This window comes from Neovison vison, chromosome 11 (assembly GCF_020171115.1).
Source record: "Neovison vison isolate M4711 chromosome 11, ASM_NN_V1, whole genome shotgun sequence".
NCBI classification, from domain to species: domain Eukaryota; kingdom Metazoa; phylum Chordata; class Mammalia; order Carnivora; family Mustelidae; genus Neogale; species Neogale vison.
The window spans coordinates 28,135,459-28,150,513 of NC_058101.1; the positions used below are offsets into that span (position 1 = coordinate 28,135,459).

At 42.7% G+C, this 15,055-nt stretch overlaps 1 protein-coding gene across 1 annotated transcript in view; it reads left to right on the plus strand.

The window, feature by feature from the left end:
• Positions 1-7,629, plus strand: part of TXK (TXK tyrosine kinase) — a 41,356-nt gene extending 33,727 nt beyond the window's left edge. Inside the window, exons 11-14 of the mRNA XM_044268034.1 lie at positions 940-1,004; positions 3,204-3,322; positions 4,771-4,928; positions 7,458-7,629. Of these exons, the coding sequence (XP_044123969.1) occupies positions 940-1,004; positions 3,204-3,322; positions 4,771-4,928; positions 7,458-7,526 (411 nt within the window). The 3' untranslated portion in view covers positions 7,527-7,629. The remainder of the gene's footprint in view (positions 1-939; positions 1,005-3,203; positions 3,323-4,770; positions 4,929-7,457) is intronic.
• The last annotated feature ends 7,426 nt before the right edge of the window (positions 7,630-15,055 follow it).

The following is a 15,055-nucleotide window of genomic DNA, read 5'->3' on the forward strand; positions in this document are numbered from 1 at the left end:
GTAGTAGCTATTACACAAATTTTTGAAGGGATGAATGCGGCATCAGTTCCCCTGAGCTTAGTTTTCTAGTCTCTGCGGCTCAGTCTTTCTTGACCTGATTAGATTAGAGTGTAGAGATTAGAATTCAAAACTTCGTTGGGTGATGGTCCTGGTCATTCTCTTTGCTCCAAGTGGCTTTTCTCAGATTCCCCCCATCCTTGGTTTCTTCCTCTGTTGCCTTCTTTTGTGTTCTATTTTATCCATCTTTATGCCATTTAAAACCTGCCAGTGAAGCCTGAGTCTTTTCCCCGTCAAGGGCTTAGCTTGTGGCTTGGCTTGGAGATTGTTGCTAGTATTTGTCAAAATCTTCCAAACTGGCTCCTTCTGGCTTACCATTTTAAGTTCCTTGTTTTTGTTTTTAGACTAACTGAAGTTCATATCAACTTAGAAGAGAAAAAAATCTATCAAACTGTTGAATTACATGACGCTCAATAACCAATTCAATGACTTTCTTTAATGAAGCTCTCTGAAAATGGATTATTTTGGCCTCATATACGTGGTCTCCGCATTATTTAAAAACACATACTCTTTTAAATGCTGGGGTTCATCATTTAATGCCTCTTGATTTCAAAGATATCAAAGATACTTGTTGAGAAGGATTAAAAACTTTTAAAGGAAAAATATAATTATAAAAATATAAAAATACTAAAATTAAAATATAAAAATAAAATTGCTTTTTTACTTTTTGTTATTTCTTTGAAGAATTTCTTTGAAGAATCCTTAAAATCCATTGTGAGGGCAGATATACTGAGTCATACGTAGTATCACAGGTATTCCCTGGAAAGCATGGCTGCTCATAGAGAAGTCATGTGGGACCCCAAATACAGTAAGGAAAAGGCAAATAGAAACTCTTCAAAGAAAGACGATATTCAAATGTGGATTCTTTTCTTCTTTCCATAGGCAGCAAGGAATTGTCTGGTCAGTGCTGCAAGTATAGTAAAAATATCAGACTTCGGAATGACGAGGTACAATATATACAAATATTTTTTGTTTACTCATAAGAGGGAATCTTACATCTGTCTACTAACAAACCAAAGATGTCAAGAGCATTGCTTTTTTTTCCTGGGGAAAATCTTGATGTGTTTGCTTGGCCTGTAGCCCTGCTTTGAATTTTAGGACATAACCCAATGTTAGCTGGGGGGGTAAATGGGTGCTTTGAACTATTCTTCGGATCTTTTCAGTTACGCATAACTTAAAAATTTTCAGAATATCTCAAACTACTTGTCAGATGCATGAAGTTGAGGAAAAAAGCTTCTGTGATATATGTGTATTTCTGAAAGATAAAAGAATACATTTGTTTAGCTCCGACTTTTCCATGCCATTGTCATGCACGTCTATGATCAAGTGTGGTGGTTGACTTTAAGACTACGACTCAAGTGCGGAAAACCTAACCTCATTTTCTGAAACACAATGCCATTGATATTTTGAGCACCCCTTCCTTCAGGTTGCCAAAAGTTCAATGCCTGTGAATTCAGAATATCTCTGACTCACTTCAGGGTCAAATTCAAATTCTGTATGTCTTCTTCTCTGAATGACTTCTTCTCTGTATGACCTCATGGGGCTATGTAGTGGAGAGGGCATGTCTGGTCCTTGTTGTTAGCCACTGACAAATGGTACCCTTGCAGCAAACATCCTCCTGTTTTGTCCTTGGCTGGACATCTGCGTAGGTGGCTGCTGACTCATCCCCAATCTCTACTGCAAGATGTTGTCATTCTGGCATTCTCCATGATTAGAAACCCCCTGGAGCTTTCCAAGGTCCTATTTGCTTAGACACATCCACAGCTATTGGCTTTCAGGAAACTTTTTGCTTTTCTTGGGGCTTGACCTGGGGAAGAGGCACAGGCTCTGTTTTGCTCTTGAATCCCAGCAACCTACTGTGGGGACTTCTTTCCCTGCCATGTAAGTGGGGCAGTGCTGGTAGGGTGCAGGGGACAGAACCCTGCCTCAGTCACCCACTACTGTCTAATACTCATCTCCTTGCCCCTTGTTCTCTCCCACCTCCCAGCTCCAGAGGTTCAATGCTAGAGAGATGGATGGTGGGGGTGGGGGAGATATCACTCTTATTTATGAGTCTTTCTCCCCAATATTTTATTAACAGCTCAGTCCTCCTCCTGCTGTGGAAAGCTGAGACTTTTGAAACTCAAAAGCTATGAAAAATGGCTCTTTCTCTTTTGGTTTCTATTAGTCACTCTTTCCCTTAGTAGGATGACTTCTGGGGTGGTAGGGTACGTGGGAAAAAAGAAAAAGAGTGTGAGGAAGCGCTAATTAATTCAAAGCTACCATACTGCACACTCCAGGGGCTACAAGTTAGTTATCATTCTTCTCTCCAGATTCTTCTCCCCAGATTTCCTTGCTTGGATGTTTCTGCCTACAAATCTCACAAGAGAGAGGGTTTAATATTTTTGTAGTTTTTAGAAGGAGGTGATAGTTATTACTGATTTCATATAGGACCATTTTAATGCACTGGACATTTTTTACATCAAATGTATTATGGTCAGTATGCTTATTTCCCCTTTTCTCTGCCTCACAAAACACATACTCATGAAGAAAAAAGTTAGACATCCAACTTTGAACTTATTTGCCATATATACATATTCTTTTAATTTCCTTTCTATAACCCTGGTTGTTAGAGCACTCAGCATGTTCCTTTGCAGAATTAAGAATTTGTCATAACCAAAATAATCAGTGGGTTCCTGACTTCAATCCGTTTTGGATTGAAGAATTGTTCTGGTTTTCTGAGACCCAAATAAACCCAACTGAGGCTTGGTTTGGGGAGGAACCACTGTATAGAAAGAATACTTTCCCATTTCAGTAACAAGAAGAGAAACTTTTAGAGGTAAAAATATTTCTCTTTTAAAGATTATTTATTTATTTGAGGGAGAGAGAAAGAGAGAGAGAGATTGAGTGGGTAGGGGTGGGGTAGGAGGAGAGGGAGATAGAGTCCTCAAGCAGGCTCCCTGCTAAACAGGGAGCCTGACAGGGGGCTCAATCCCAGGACTCTGAGATCACGACCTGAACCAAAATCAAAAATCGACCGCTTAACCTGTTAAACCACCCAGGCACCCCTGGTTTCTTTTTTAGAACTTAAAGTAGACTAATGGGGTTTAGATTAAGTAGAACTTGGAGGTAATTAGCACAATGTGCTTTGAATCTAATGACCTTAGGTACGTTTTGGATGATGAATATATCAGTTCTTCTGGAGCCAAGTTCCCCATCAAGTGGTCCCCTCCTGAAGTTTTCCATTTCAACAAGTACAGCAGCAAATCTGATGTCTGGTCATTTGGTGAGTAAATTTGATATTTATTTGATGGAAATTGATTTAATAAAATACCAATCTTTTTTAAGCTTTGATTTCTTCACATGATGTGGCATTCTAGAAGGGTCTTCTTGTAACTATGCTTCTGTCTTAAGCGTTCTAAGCACATCTAGGCTGTCTTTGCAACTGATACCATTCACCTTCTTATATAAGTCTACCATGCGGATCTTATCCTTTCCCAATGAGCATTTGCAGGAAAACCGTAATAGAGAGTCTACTGATCTAGAAAACAAATGCAGCCATCTTTTTTACACCACAGAGACTTGCCAGGAAAATAGATCTAAGGTGTCACTGAATTTCGAGTGTAATTAATCAACTTCATTTCTAACTGCTAAGCAACACCACCGCATTTACTTCATTACCTTCTGATTTTGTGGAATTTAGATGTTGGCCTCCTTGGGAACTGTCAGTTGGAATTTATATTGTGTAACGTTCTTCATCGAGAAAGAGATGTTGTAGACCCCTGTCAAGTGGAGTCTGCTCTTAGAGTTGATTTTCAAAAAGTGGCAGTCAGTTTGCAATAAGCTATCTATTCTATTTTGCCCAGACCTCGCTGGATAGCTTCTTGGGTTCGGAGAGACTTCTGCACCTTCAGAAGGGTGTGAATTTTATTGTCCACATTAGATCATTGATCTCATAGCTCTCCACTGACTTTTGGTAGTTTCAGCAGGTGACATTTTATGTTCTACGGGGGAGCAGTGAAGTTGTGAGATGAACAATCAGCAGCACAGGGTTGGTTCATGTGGTTACAGAGCAATTAGAATTTCTGAGTTTTACCTAACCACTTGTCTCTATCATCCATGGGACAGTGAGCTGCTTAAGCCCAAGGACTGGTTTCTGGAGTCTTCTGGCTCTAGCATCTGCCTGGTCTTTAATCAATACATAATACATTTTCTTAGAAAAAGTGAATAATTAAATGAAGTTCAAATGAGAACCTTGAGGGAGTTAAACTAATCAACCAGTCAACGATTATAGAACATAAGCCCCTTCTAGATAATCTGTTCTACCCAGCAGTCTCATCTCTCAGTGGGAAGAGGGAAACACGTGACTTCTATTGGCTGGTAAACTCTTGGCCATACAATTCTGTCATTTTTCTATGGAATGGCAAAGAGGCCTGTTGATTTCAGGATGTGAAGACAGGAACATACTTAGGAATGAAAATGTTGGCAGCATTTTCTTTCACTCAGGAGGCAGTCAAGACCAATGGAAAAGAAAGGCATTGTTTCCACTTGGAATATTTTCAGGTTGTAGGCCTGTTCGAAAATGGAGACACACATGGTCCCCTTCCTAGATAGAACTGCTCTCATTCTGGGTGATTATAATTCAAAGGCTGAAAGAGAAAAATAAGGCCTTGCACTTTGAAACAGATGTTTCCGTTTCAAGTAACCTCTTGTTTACATGCATTTCGTGTGTAGGAGTTTTGATGTGGGAAGTGTTCACAGAAGGAAAAATGCCGTTTGAGAATAAGTCAAATTTGCAAGTCGTGGAAGCCATTTCTCAAGGCTTCCGGCTGTACCGTCCTCAACTGGCCCCGATGTGCGTCTATGAAGTCATGTACAGCTGTTGGCATGAGGTGAGTTCTCCCTGCTCTCCAGAGAAGGTCGGCAGCCCCAGCATCTGACAACAGACCTGAGTGGGACAAACATGACCCCAGGACTCCACCAGGAGTCCTCCAGGGCAGGAGAAGGAGTCTGTTTCTTGATAAGAATCCCTAAGAGCCTAAAGGGCGATTTCTATCTGAAACTCCCACTATGGAGTCATCAACCCATTTTTTTTTAACCATGGCCATTCATCTGAGGAATTCAGAGCCTTTTTCAAATCTTCTTTGTCTGAGATTGGTTCTCTGCGAAACTCCTGACGTGACTAGAGCCTCAGCAGTGAGATGTTTCACTCCCTTTGACCACCGGTGGGTGGAAACGAAGGGTAGAGTCAGGTTTGGTAAATGTCTACACGGAAAGAGAAGGATGTTTGTATTTACTTCATTCCGCTATAAGTTGTCTTGCTTTTCCAAGGCTAACTCTAGTGGGTTTCATCTCTTTTTTTGGCACTTCAGACTCCTGATAGATTAGGAATAAAGGCAGAAAGTGTGCCCTGAACTTGTAATTGGGAAATTCTCTTGGGGTGGGGGGTGGGGCGTCAGTCCAGGTTTTCTTTCTCTCGAAATGCCAACACTTAAAAATAAAGCCAGACGTGTCCCGTCTTCTCAAGGCACAGACCCAGCTCATGTCTCCCCTTCATATCAGACTCCTCTGTGACTTTTGACAGCGTTGTCCTTCCAGCTGACAGTGTCCGTGGAGAAAAAACCCACAGTGGGATGAGGAGTTTCCTCCCGGCTGAAAAAGAAATCACTTGATTTGCAATCCACAAGCACTGAAACACTCAGTATTTCAAGAGCCATGTCCTTGCTCACATTTTAAAGAAGTTTTCATTTTATAAAGATCCTTGATGTCTGAAAATATTTTACATATAGTGAACTGCTCTGTGAGGAAATCTTAAAAGATAAGGCAGATGTTAAGTGAGCTATTAGTAGCAAATGGCGATCTTAAGAGCTTCTTAGCAATAACAGCGTGGATAGCTTAGAAAGATATATTGCCTACGGAACAATAGACATGTACAGGTGCATAAAATATAATAGTTATTAAGATTTCATTTATCTCTGGAGAGGAAACAGAAAAGGGAATAAATCGGAGGCTGTCAGGAGGCCCGAGTAAATGATGTCAGTCTCAAATCATGGTCAGAGCATTGATTAAAACAATGTTTTTGGTTATGCTGATTTATTTGTTTGCAAAAGGTAATTTGCCTACAACTTTTTAAGGTAATCTAAATGCCCTAAGTGCTTAGGCACCTTTAAATTTATTTATTTTATTTTTTTCAAAGATTTTTATTTATTTGACGGAGAGAGATGCTGTGAGAGAGGGAACACAAGCAGGGGGAATGGGAGAGGCAGCATTTTCCGCGCTGAGCAGGGAAGCGGGGCTCCATCCCAGGACCCTGGGATCATGACCTGAGCCAAAGGCAGACGCTTAATAACTGAGCCACCCGGACGCCCCAGGTACCTTTAAATTTACATGTGATCGTATTATCCTTCACACACACACACACACACACACACGCACACATACACACACACGCACACTGACACACACATACTGTTTCATAGGCTCTACTACCTACAGAATGTCAGCCTTCTCTAAACGTGCCAGAAATTATTCCCGAAACCTCAAGGAGAACTCGAATGTGTGTTTCCACACCCTTCAGCTTGGTCCTTTCCACTGGGCCCCTCTGTTTAGGAAGCACTAAGGGCGGTGTCTCCCCACAAACTCGGCTGCCAGTGGTCTTCGAGGGAATGTGGCTACCACAGGTGGTTCTATTTCCCATGGATTTTGAAGATGCCAACAGTGTCGTCTTTTCCTCCACATGGAGCCAAAGCCAAACCCACATCCCATGGTGAAATAGGAAAAATGTTCTAATCCTTGTGTCTGTGACTGGGGCTTTTGTTGACTGTGCCTTAAGATAGCACAGAGGGACCTGCAAAGTCCCTTATAAAAAAAACATGCCATTTGCTTTCTGACTGAAATCCTTCTTTCTCCAGGGGAGCAAGTCTAGTGAATAACTAGGCAGAGCCTGAGAGCCTGGAAGTCTGGGTTCCCATTCTCTCCCAGCTCTTCTGTACCCCATGCCTATCAAGGCATCCAAATAGATCTCTAGGGCAGTACCGTCCAACAGAACTTTCTGTGGCGATGGAACTGTGTTATGTCTGCGCTATCCAATATGGTGCTCATGCCTGGCTATTGAAGAACTGAAAAGTGGCCAGTGTGACAGAGAACAGAACTTATAAATGTATTTAATTTTAACGGTTTAAACCGAAATGGCCTCAAGTATCTCGGGTTTGCAGCTAAAGTTGTTTTGGCAGCGCTCTGTACTCTTAAAATTTCACTCATGCTTCACTCAACTACCAGGCATGCCCGGTGTGTCAGCCCAGATAACTTTCTCTTCCATCTGTGGAGAATTGGCCTGGATCCAGGTCCCTGCCAGCGTGTCTCAGAGCTGGTATCTGAGTGACTTTCAGGCTGAGCTGACCGTCTCTGTTTCTCTTTTCCAGAAACCTAAAGGCCGCCCTACATTTGCTGAGTTGCTGCAGGTTCTCACAGAGATTGCGGAAACCTGGTGACCCGAACGGAATGGCAACCCAGAGGATCATCTTGCAAAATTACCACAAAAGGAAATCCTGTGTGGGGTCACTGATGATGAACACCTTCCTTTAGAGTTGCTGACTCTTGAAAACAGTGCAGAGATCACTGGCTTTTCAAACTTTAAAATTTAAGAATATCCTGGCAGTCATTTTTCCACACGGATGTTGGAGAGGGACTTCCAAACTCTCTTTTTTTCCCCTGTCCTATTTGTGTCCCAAATGTGAAGAAAGGAAAAATCCTCCATAACATTCTTCTTAGTGGCTGCTTCTCCGGAAAGTAGCCCTGAGAACCGCTTAAGGGTAGATGAAAACCTGACCCGTTACAGGGCTGAGGACATTTCTTTTCGGAAGAGGAGTGACATTCCTTACCTCAGTGACTTGCTAAAGTGAAGACATTCTGCTAACTCATGGATTAAAGGAGACTTCACCGCAGAATTTAATGCTTCTGAGCTATACAAATCTTTGTGGAAAATGCCCCTTTACAAGCCACGGGAATGTGAAAATTCTTAAACTTTTATAATCTTCCTTATGTTATTTAACAAATTGGTTTTGCACATATCTGATTATTTTGGAGACAGTTTCTTGTATTCCAGTTTTTGTTTTTTTTTTAAATAATATAGGCATGGAGCCCAATGTGGGGCTTGAACTCATGAACCCCAAGATCAAGTTTTGACCTGAGCTAAAATCAAGAGTGTGACACTGAGCCACCCAGGTGCCCCACAGTGTTCCAGTTTTAAACACTGTGAAGACGAAGTTCTTTGAACAGGACCTGGTGACTTTCCTATTTCCAGCAATACCCATTGTCAGGGTCAGTTCAGAACCTGAATTCCAATGCTAAAATTTCATACTTTGTGTGAAATTGAACAGTTTTAAAGACTTTTTTTTAAATGTGCAATGTATATGTTTTATTTTATTTTTCTCATAGTGTAAAAGAATGCTTATTGCACAGTTAGGTAAAGAAAAGGTATATATTTTGAAGATTTCATATCTTTTTTAAGTTAAAGTCTTAAAATTTTTTTTTGAGTTTAGTTGACATATAGTGTGATATTAATTTCAGGTATGCAACATAGTAATCCAACATCTTTGTGTGTTCTGCTGTACTCACAAGGGTAGCTACCATCTGTCACCATATAATGCTATTACAATATCATTGACTATATTCTCTACGCTGTGCTTTTTAGTCTCGTGATTTATTTATTCCGTAACTGGAAGTCTGTATCCTTCACTCCCCTTCACCCATTTTGCCCATTCCCCTGTCCCCTTTCCTATGACAACCATCAATTCATTCTCTGTATTTATGGGTCTGATTTTGCAAGAAGCCTCATTTTGTTGGAGAAATTACCTCCAGTATCTTTTTAGAGGATGACTTGGGTTTTTTTCCATAAAAATAAGAGGAGGCAAAAACAAGATATCCGATTGTTACCTCAAGCTCTGTTATTTCCGAAGTTCAGGGCTTTGAGTTCAAGACAAAGCAAGCGTAGTCATAATTAAACCTTAATTTCTCATGCATTGTTTATAAAAGGGATTGGAAATTTATCTTTATCATTATGAGTGCTTCAGAATTCCCATTGGAAGAAGGGGGTGGCCAAAAGCACTAATGTTCTCACAGTAGGGTTTCACAATTGGAGCCTAGCCTTTGTACACTGTCCCTCCCTGTGTCATGGTTCTGCATTATATTCTCATTAGAATCTAAGTGGTTGGGGGCACCTGGGTGGCTCAGTGTGTTAAACCTCTGCCTTCAGCTCAGGTCATGATCCCAGGTCCTGGGATGGAGCCCCACATCAGGCTCTCTGCTCAGCAGGGAGCCTGCTTCCCCCTCTCTCTCTGCCTACCTCTCTGCCTACTTGTGATCTCTGTCTGTCAAATAAATAAATAAAATCCTAAAAAAAAAAAACCCACATAGTATTAAAACATTAAAAAAAAAAGAATTTAAGTGGCTGGCTGGTAGTAGTTGTGACTTTTAAGTCATATTTCCCCATGGCAAAAATGGTACATTTGCATATCCATGGTACTCAGTCAACGCGCACTGAAATACTGAGCATCAGGCACGAGAGTATTCAACTCTGACAATTCAAGCGGTGCGCTCGGAAATATTTGTATGAGACCCTGTGCTGTTTCTGTTTCTATCATACCACTCTTCCTCATGACTATGGGAGGTGAGACAGGGCTCCTACTACTGAGACTTGAGCTCAAGTGAGATAGGCCAAAATTTAGTGCAAGAGGGCATAAGACTATCCAACAGCAAAAGCCAAGGCCAGGGCAAAGGTTAACGTTATGACAAACAAAAAACGTGAACGTTGAAAAGTTAGGGTTGACTTCAGAGCAGCTGCCATCAGTGCAAAGCAGGGAGACAGAGTACAGATCAAGAAGGAGTCCAGAGAGAAGTCATTGCTGGAGGTCAGATGGCAGCCCCTGGCCCATCTAAGAGCATACGTTGGGAGTGGTAGGCAAGCTCTCGCCCTTGATGATTTGACACTTCTGGAAAGTTTGAGATACCAAGAAACAATAGTAACCGGAGCTATCATGTCTGTAACTGAAGCTCCAGATAATGTATGAATTTGGAATTTCTTTTTTTTTTTTTTTTTTAAGATTTTATTTACTTGAGAGAGAGGAAGAATGAGCAGGGGGAGAGGGAGAGGGAGAGAGAAAGTGAGAAGCAGACTCTGCTGAACAGGGAGCCTAATGTGAATCTTGATCTCAAGACTCTGAGATCATGACCTGAGCCGAAGGCACACACCTAACGGGCGGAACCACCCAGGTGCCCCCAGAATGTCTTCAGACAGAGATTCAGCATTCTTCGTCTAGCAGAGGAAAAAATTTCTTAAAAAAAGGAAAAGAAAAGAAAACATTTCCTTAAAGAAGTAGTCATACAACGTCTCTTTGGAAGGGAACTTTGTGTTGCAACCAATCTTAGTATTCGTTATTCATAGGAGTTTTCTGTGGATAGCTTACACAGTTTGGGGTGAGACAGTGCAATAAACAACCCTGGATAAGAAATGAACGGGGAGTTTAGGGGTTGGTTATGAGGGAGAGCCATTAAAAAGAGAAGATTGGGTCAAAGGAGAGAGAGGAAGTCCAGAAAAACAGAAGGAATTTGGAGGCCAAGAATAGAATATGTTCAATGTAAATACTCACTTGGCAAGAATAGTCAAAGGATATTTTTCCTTAATAAACTTCTTATTGAAGTACAGTGCATGGTCCCACTACTGTCTTGGCAACATGTTTGATCGGCAATCAAATGCACGTGATACAACAATAGCATTTGATCCAGCACGATGTTTGCTCAGCTCTTTAGAGAGACTCAGGACAGAGAAGAGCACGCACGGCCCATCCGTTTCTATGAAGCCCCCCAATCATTCACGTGCATAGAGGCTTGGGTCCCTCCTCACCCACCTGGAGTGTGTCTGATTGCTGGTGATGAGGCCATGGTGCGTGGAGTTCGTCTTTAAACAAAGAAACTTCTCTCTTGGTTTCCCACCGGTCCCGTGGGCCTACAACTCACAGGTCTCCCTGCTCATGTGCTGTCTCAGAGATCAGAGATTTTCACAGTGCACCGAACGCATGTCCGGCCCGGAGACCCAGCATTCCCAACTGATCTTGGGACATACTCAAGAAACTGTGCTCTTCACGTGCTGGGAAAAGGGAAACCTGAAATCCTCCCAGGCAGATCTAGGTCTGGGAGAAAAAGGCACACAAATCACGTATATATAGTTTGGTTTTCATAAAGTGAATAGGTCTGTGTAACTAACACTCAGATCCAGAAATGATACATTCCAGAATTTCAGAATCCATTCTTGTTTCCTATTCAAGTCATTAATTCAATAGTGATCAATATCCTAATTCCAACATCATGGATTAGTGTGGACGTTTTTGAATTTCATGTACGTGAAATTCAATGATATGTACTTTTCTGTGCCTGGCTTCTTTCACTTAATATGTTTCACTTAATATGTCCACCCATGTTGTATGTAGTTGCACTTCAGTAGTTCTCTGTCCGTAGAGTCTTCCGTTGTATAATTACATCACAGACTAACTATCTGTTCTACTCTCGATGGACATTTGGGTTGTGTCTGGTTTTTGTCTATTAGGGTCGGTGCTGCTATGAACGTCATTCTCCATGTTCAATGGTGAAAATATGAGTGTAGCTCTGTTATGTATGCACCTAGGAGTGGAACTGCAGGGACAAAAAGTATGCATATGTTCAGCTTTTGTAAATAGTGCCAAGCAGTGTTCTACGTGGACATTACCAGGGACACAACCAGCATCAGTGTGTGAACATTCCAGTTGCTTCATGTCCTCAGTAGTATTTGGAATTGTCTCGCTCATTACAATAGCCAAAGGATTTTTAATGGGCAACGATGTCACATAATTACTTTCTTTTTTTTTTTTTTTAAGATTTTATTTATTTGGCAGAGCGAGATCACAAGTAGGGAGAGAGTCAGGCAGAGAGAGAAGGGGAAGCAGGCTTCCTGCTGAGCAGAGAGGCTGATGTGGGGCTCGATCCAAGGACCTCGAGATCATGACCTGAGCCAAAGGCAGAGGCTTTAACCCACTGAGCCACCCAGGTGCCCCACATATTTACTTTTAAGTTGTTTGTTGTGTTGCAATATAATCTCTGTCCTTCATTCTTTGCTGTCCGCACAGCAATAGGCTCCATGCACAGCCAAAAATAAGTAGTATTTGAGAGGATTCAAGGGATTTGGGGTGACACAAAAGGAAAAATATTAAAGATGTAATGCAGAGAAGGGGACTCTGACAGAAGCAAGAACTTGGGGCACCTGGGTGGCTCAGTGCGTTAAGCCTCTGCCTTCTGCTCGGGTCATGATCTCAGGGTCTTGGGATCAAGCCCCGCATTGGGCTCTCTGCTCATCAGGGAGCCTGCTTCCTCCTCTCTCTCTGCTTGACTCTCTGCCTAGTTGTGATCTCTGTCTGTCAAATAAATAAAGAAAATCTTCAAAAAGAAAAAAAAATTTAAAAAAAAAAAAGCAAGAACTTGGATCTGGAGATATTAAGAAAGATCTGAGTTTTTCATTGTGTGTGGGATAAACACATACAAACCCACACCACATGGCTATTTGTCCCTCTGATTTCTTTCCAGGGAGTGGGGGCCTTATTAAATGAAAGCTCATGATTTGATAAGAAATCTGATAGGCCTGGAGCACCTGGGTGGCTCAGTGGGTTAAACCCTCTGCCTTTGGCTCAGGTCATGATCCCAGGGTCCTGGGATCGAGCCCCACATCGGACTCTCTGCTTAGCAGGGAGGCCTGCTCCCCCCACCGTCTCTGCCTGCCTCTCTGCCTACTTGTGATCTCTGTCTGTGAAATTTAAAAAAGAAAAAGAAAGTTGATAGGTTTGACTAAATAAGTTTAAGGGTCGACATCAGAAAGGGATGCATGGCTTGACCTATGGAGAAACTGGAGATGGAGGGGAGAGGACAGAAGCAGATAAAAGAAGTGGAAGGAGGACCCTGCCTGATGGTGGTGGGAGACTTGGGGGAGCAGGAACATCTGTTGTCTTGTGTTGTCCCATCCCTGTAACCCCAGCCATTCCTTAGAGTCAGCTGGACTCATGAATGCTGAACATGGTGTAATTTTCACATCTGGTTCTATGTGTACAGGGCAGCACCTGGGAAGAAGAAAAAGAAAATGGGCGGGGGGGGGGCAGAAGAAACTGTAAGCATATAAACCCCCAGGGAACTTGTCTCAATCTGGGGAAAAGCTTTGGTTATGTACAGGTGCAACTGCAACTGCTACACTGAGGATTGAACTTGATTTTCAGGATGGAAAGAACCTCCCCTAACACCTGGTTACAGACACTATCCAAGAGCAACCTGGATAACTGGGAGAATCAAGGAATTCTTATCCGGGTGCTGGCCGCATTGGTGGGAAATTCCACACATACATGGTGTGGGATGCTGGAGAGAATGTGTAACAGAAGAGTATCAGCCAGTGACACAAGGAGATAAGAAAAGTGCAGACCAGGGTGGAGCCATGACCCTGAGCCACACCCAGAGGAGAACTGCCCCAGGTCCATTGTGGAGAAGACTTGGGTGTTAAACAGGGAACCACCTATATGCAGACACACATCCACACCTAGCCAGGGTAAATACACTGCCCAGTACTCCATGTAAAAAGTATAATATTATTTTTCTGAATCAAATTAAACCTAGTTTTGGGTCTCTCCTTTACTGTGGTTGGTGAGAGATGCCTTTTGGGAGAGACGATGAGCCTGACTCCCCAAGTCGGTACAGGGATCCTGGAGGCCTATGTACTATACAGAGAATGGTGATGAGCATTGAGAGGGAAGGGAGGGCTAACCTGCCCCCATGTGTTCTGTGGTTCCTTCTCTTTGAGGTTGCACCTGGTCTTCTGCTTCTGTCAGACATACTAGTTCCCCTCGTAGGAGTCCTCCCTGCCAGTGTGGGCTCAGCCACAGAGAAACTCACCCCTGATCCCTATAGGGCCACTGCCATTAGTGCTCAGCCTCCTCACAGATCCCCTGGCCCCTTCTGCATCCTCAGAGCTGCAGAGCTTGGGCCTTGACCAGTAGAGAATAAATGTTTTCACATTTGTTAAAATACTAAGGAAGACTTTATTCAAAACTACTGCAATAAGGGAGAGAGATGCATTTCAACTCCAAGTACAGCAAAGACAGGTGGGATGTATAGCCAGAGTGATGGGCCCAAGGATGAGGCCTAGTCAAGAAGAGGGCTCAGAGGAGCTTGATTAACGTTTGGTCAAGGGGCAACTCTTGGTCACTACCCATCACATCAGCTGCCAGTCTCAAGGAAGCTAACCTCTCGGCCCCAGATCAACCCATTTCTTTACTTCGTTTCTTTCTTTCTTTCTTTCTTTTTTAAAGATTTTATTTATTTATTTGACAGAGAGAGATCACAAGTAGGAAGAGAGGCAGGCAGAGAGAGAGAGGAGGAAGCAGGCTCCCTGCTGAGCAGAGAGCCCGATGCGGGACTCAATCCCAGGACCCTGAGATCATGACCTGAGCCAAAGGCAGCAGCTTAACCCACTGAGCCACCCAGGCACTCCTTTACTTCATTTCTAAGCTCTGGCCTCTGTCTCCTCCCTTTTTGTTACATCCAGCATAATTGCCCTCATTGGGTCTAAACCTCTAAACCCAGGAAGTCTGGGTGTCCTAAGAAGCACATGTCTTTAGAATCACAATCCTACCTCTTATCTTCTTCTAAAGACAACAGTGCTGAGGGTAAAGGTGGGGATGACAGGCTTTTCACGCTTCCTAAAGATCAGTCATGTGGTTTGGGCAAGGAGTAGACTTCCCAGGGTTTGTGCAAGGGGCAGACTCCCCAGCTTCCTCTAGAAAGTCTTTATCCTTACTCTAGTTTTTCCAGACCAAGTGTTCTTCCTCTAGTTCCGGGTTTCTCAGTCTTAGTGCTACCGACATTTCGGGCTGGTTAATTTCTTTACTGCAGAAAGATATGCTGTACCCTGTTGGGTGTTCAGCATCATCTTCAGGCCTCTGCTCACTGACCTGGC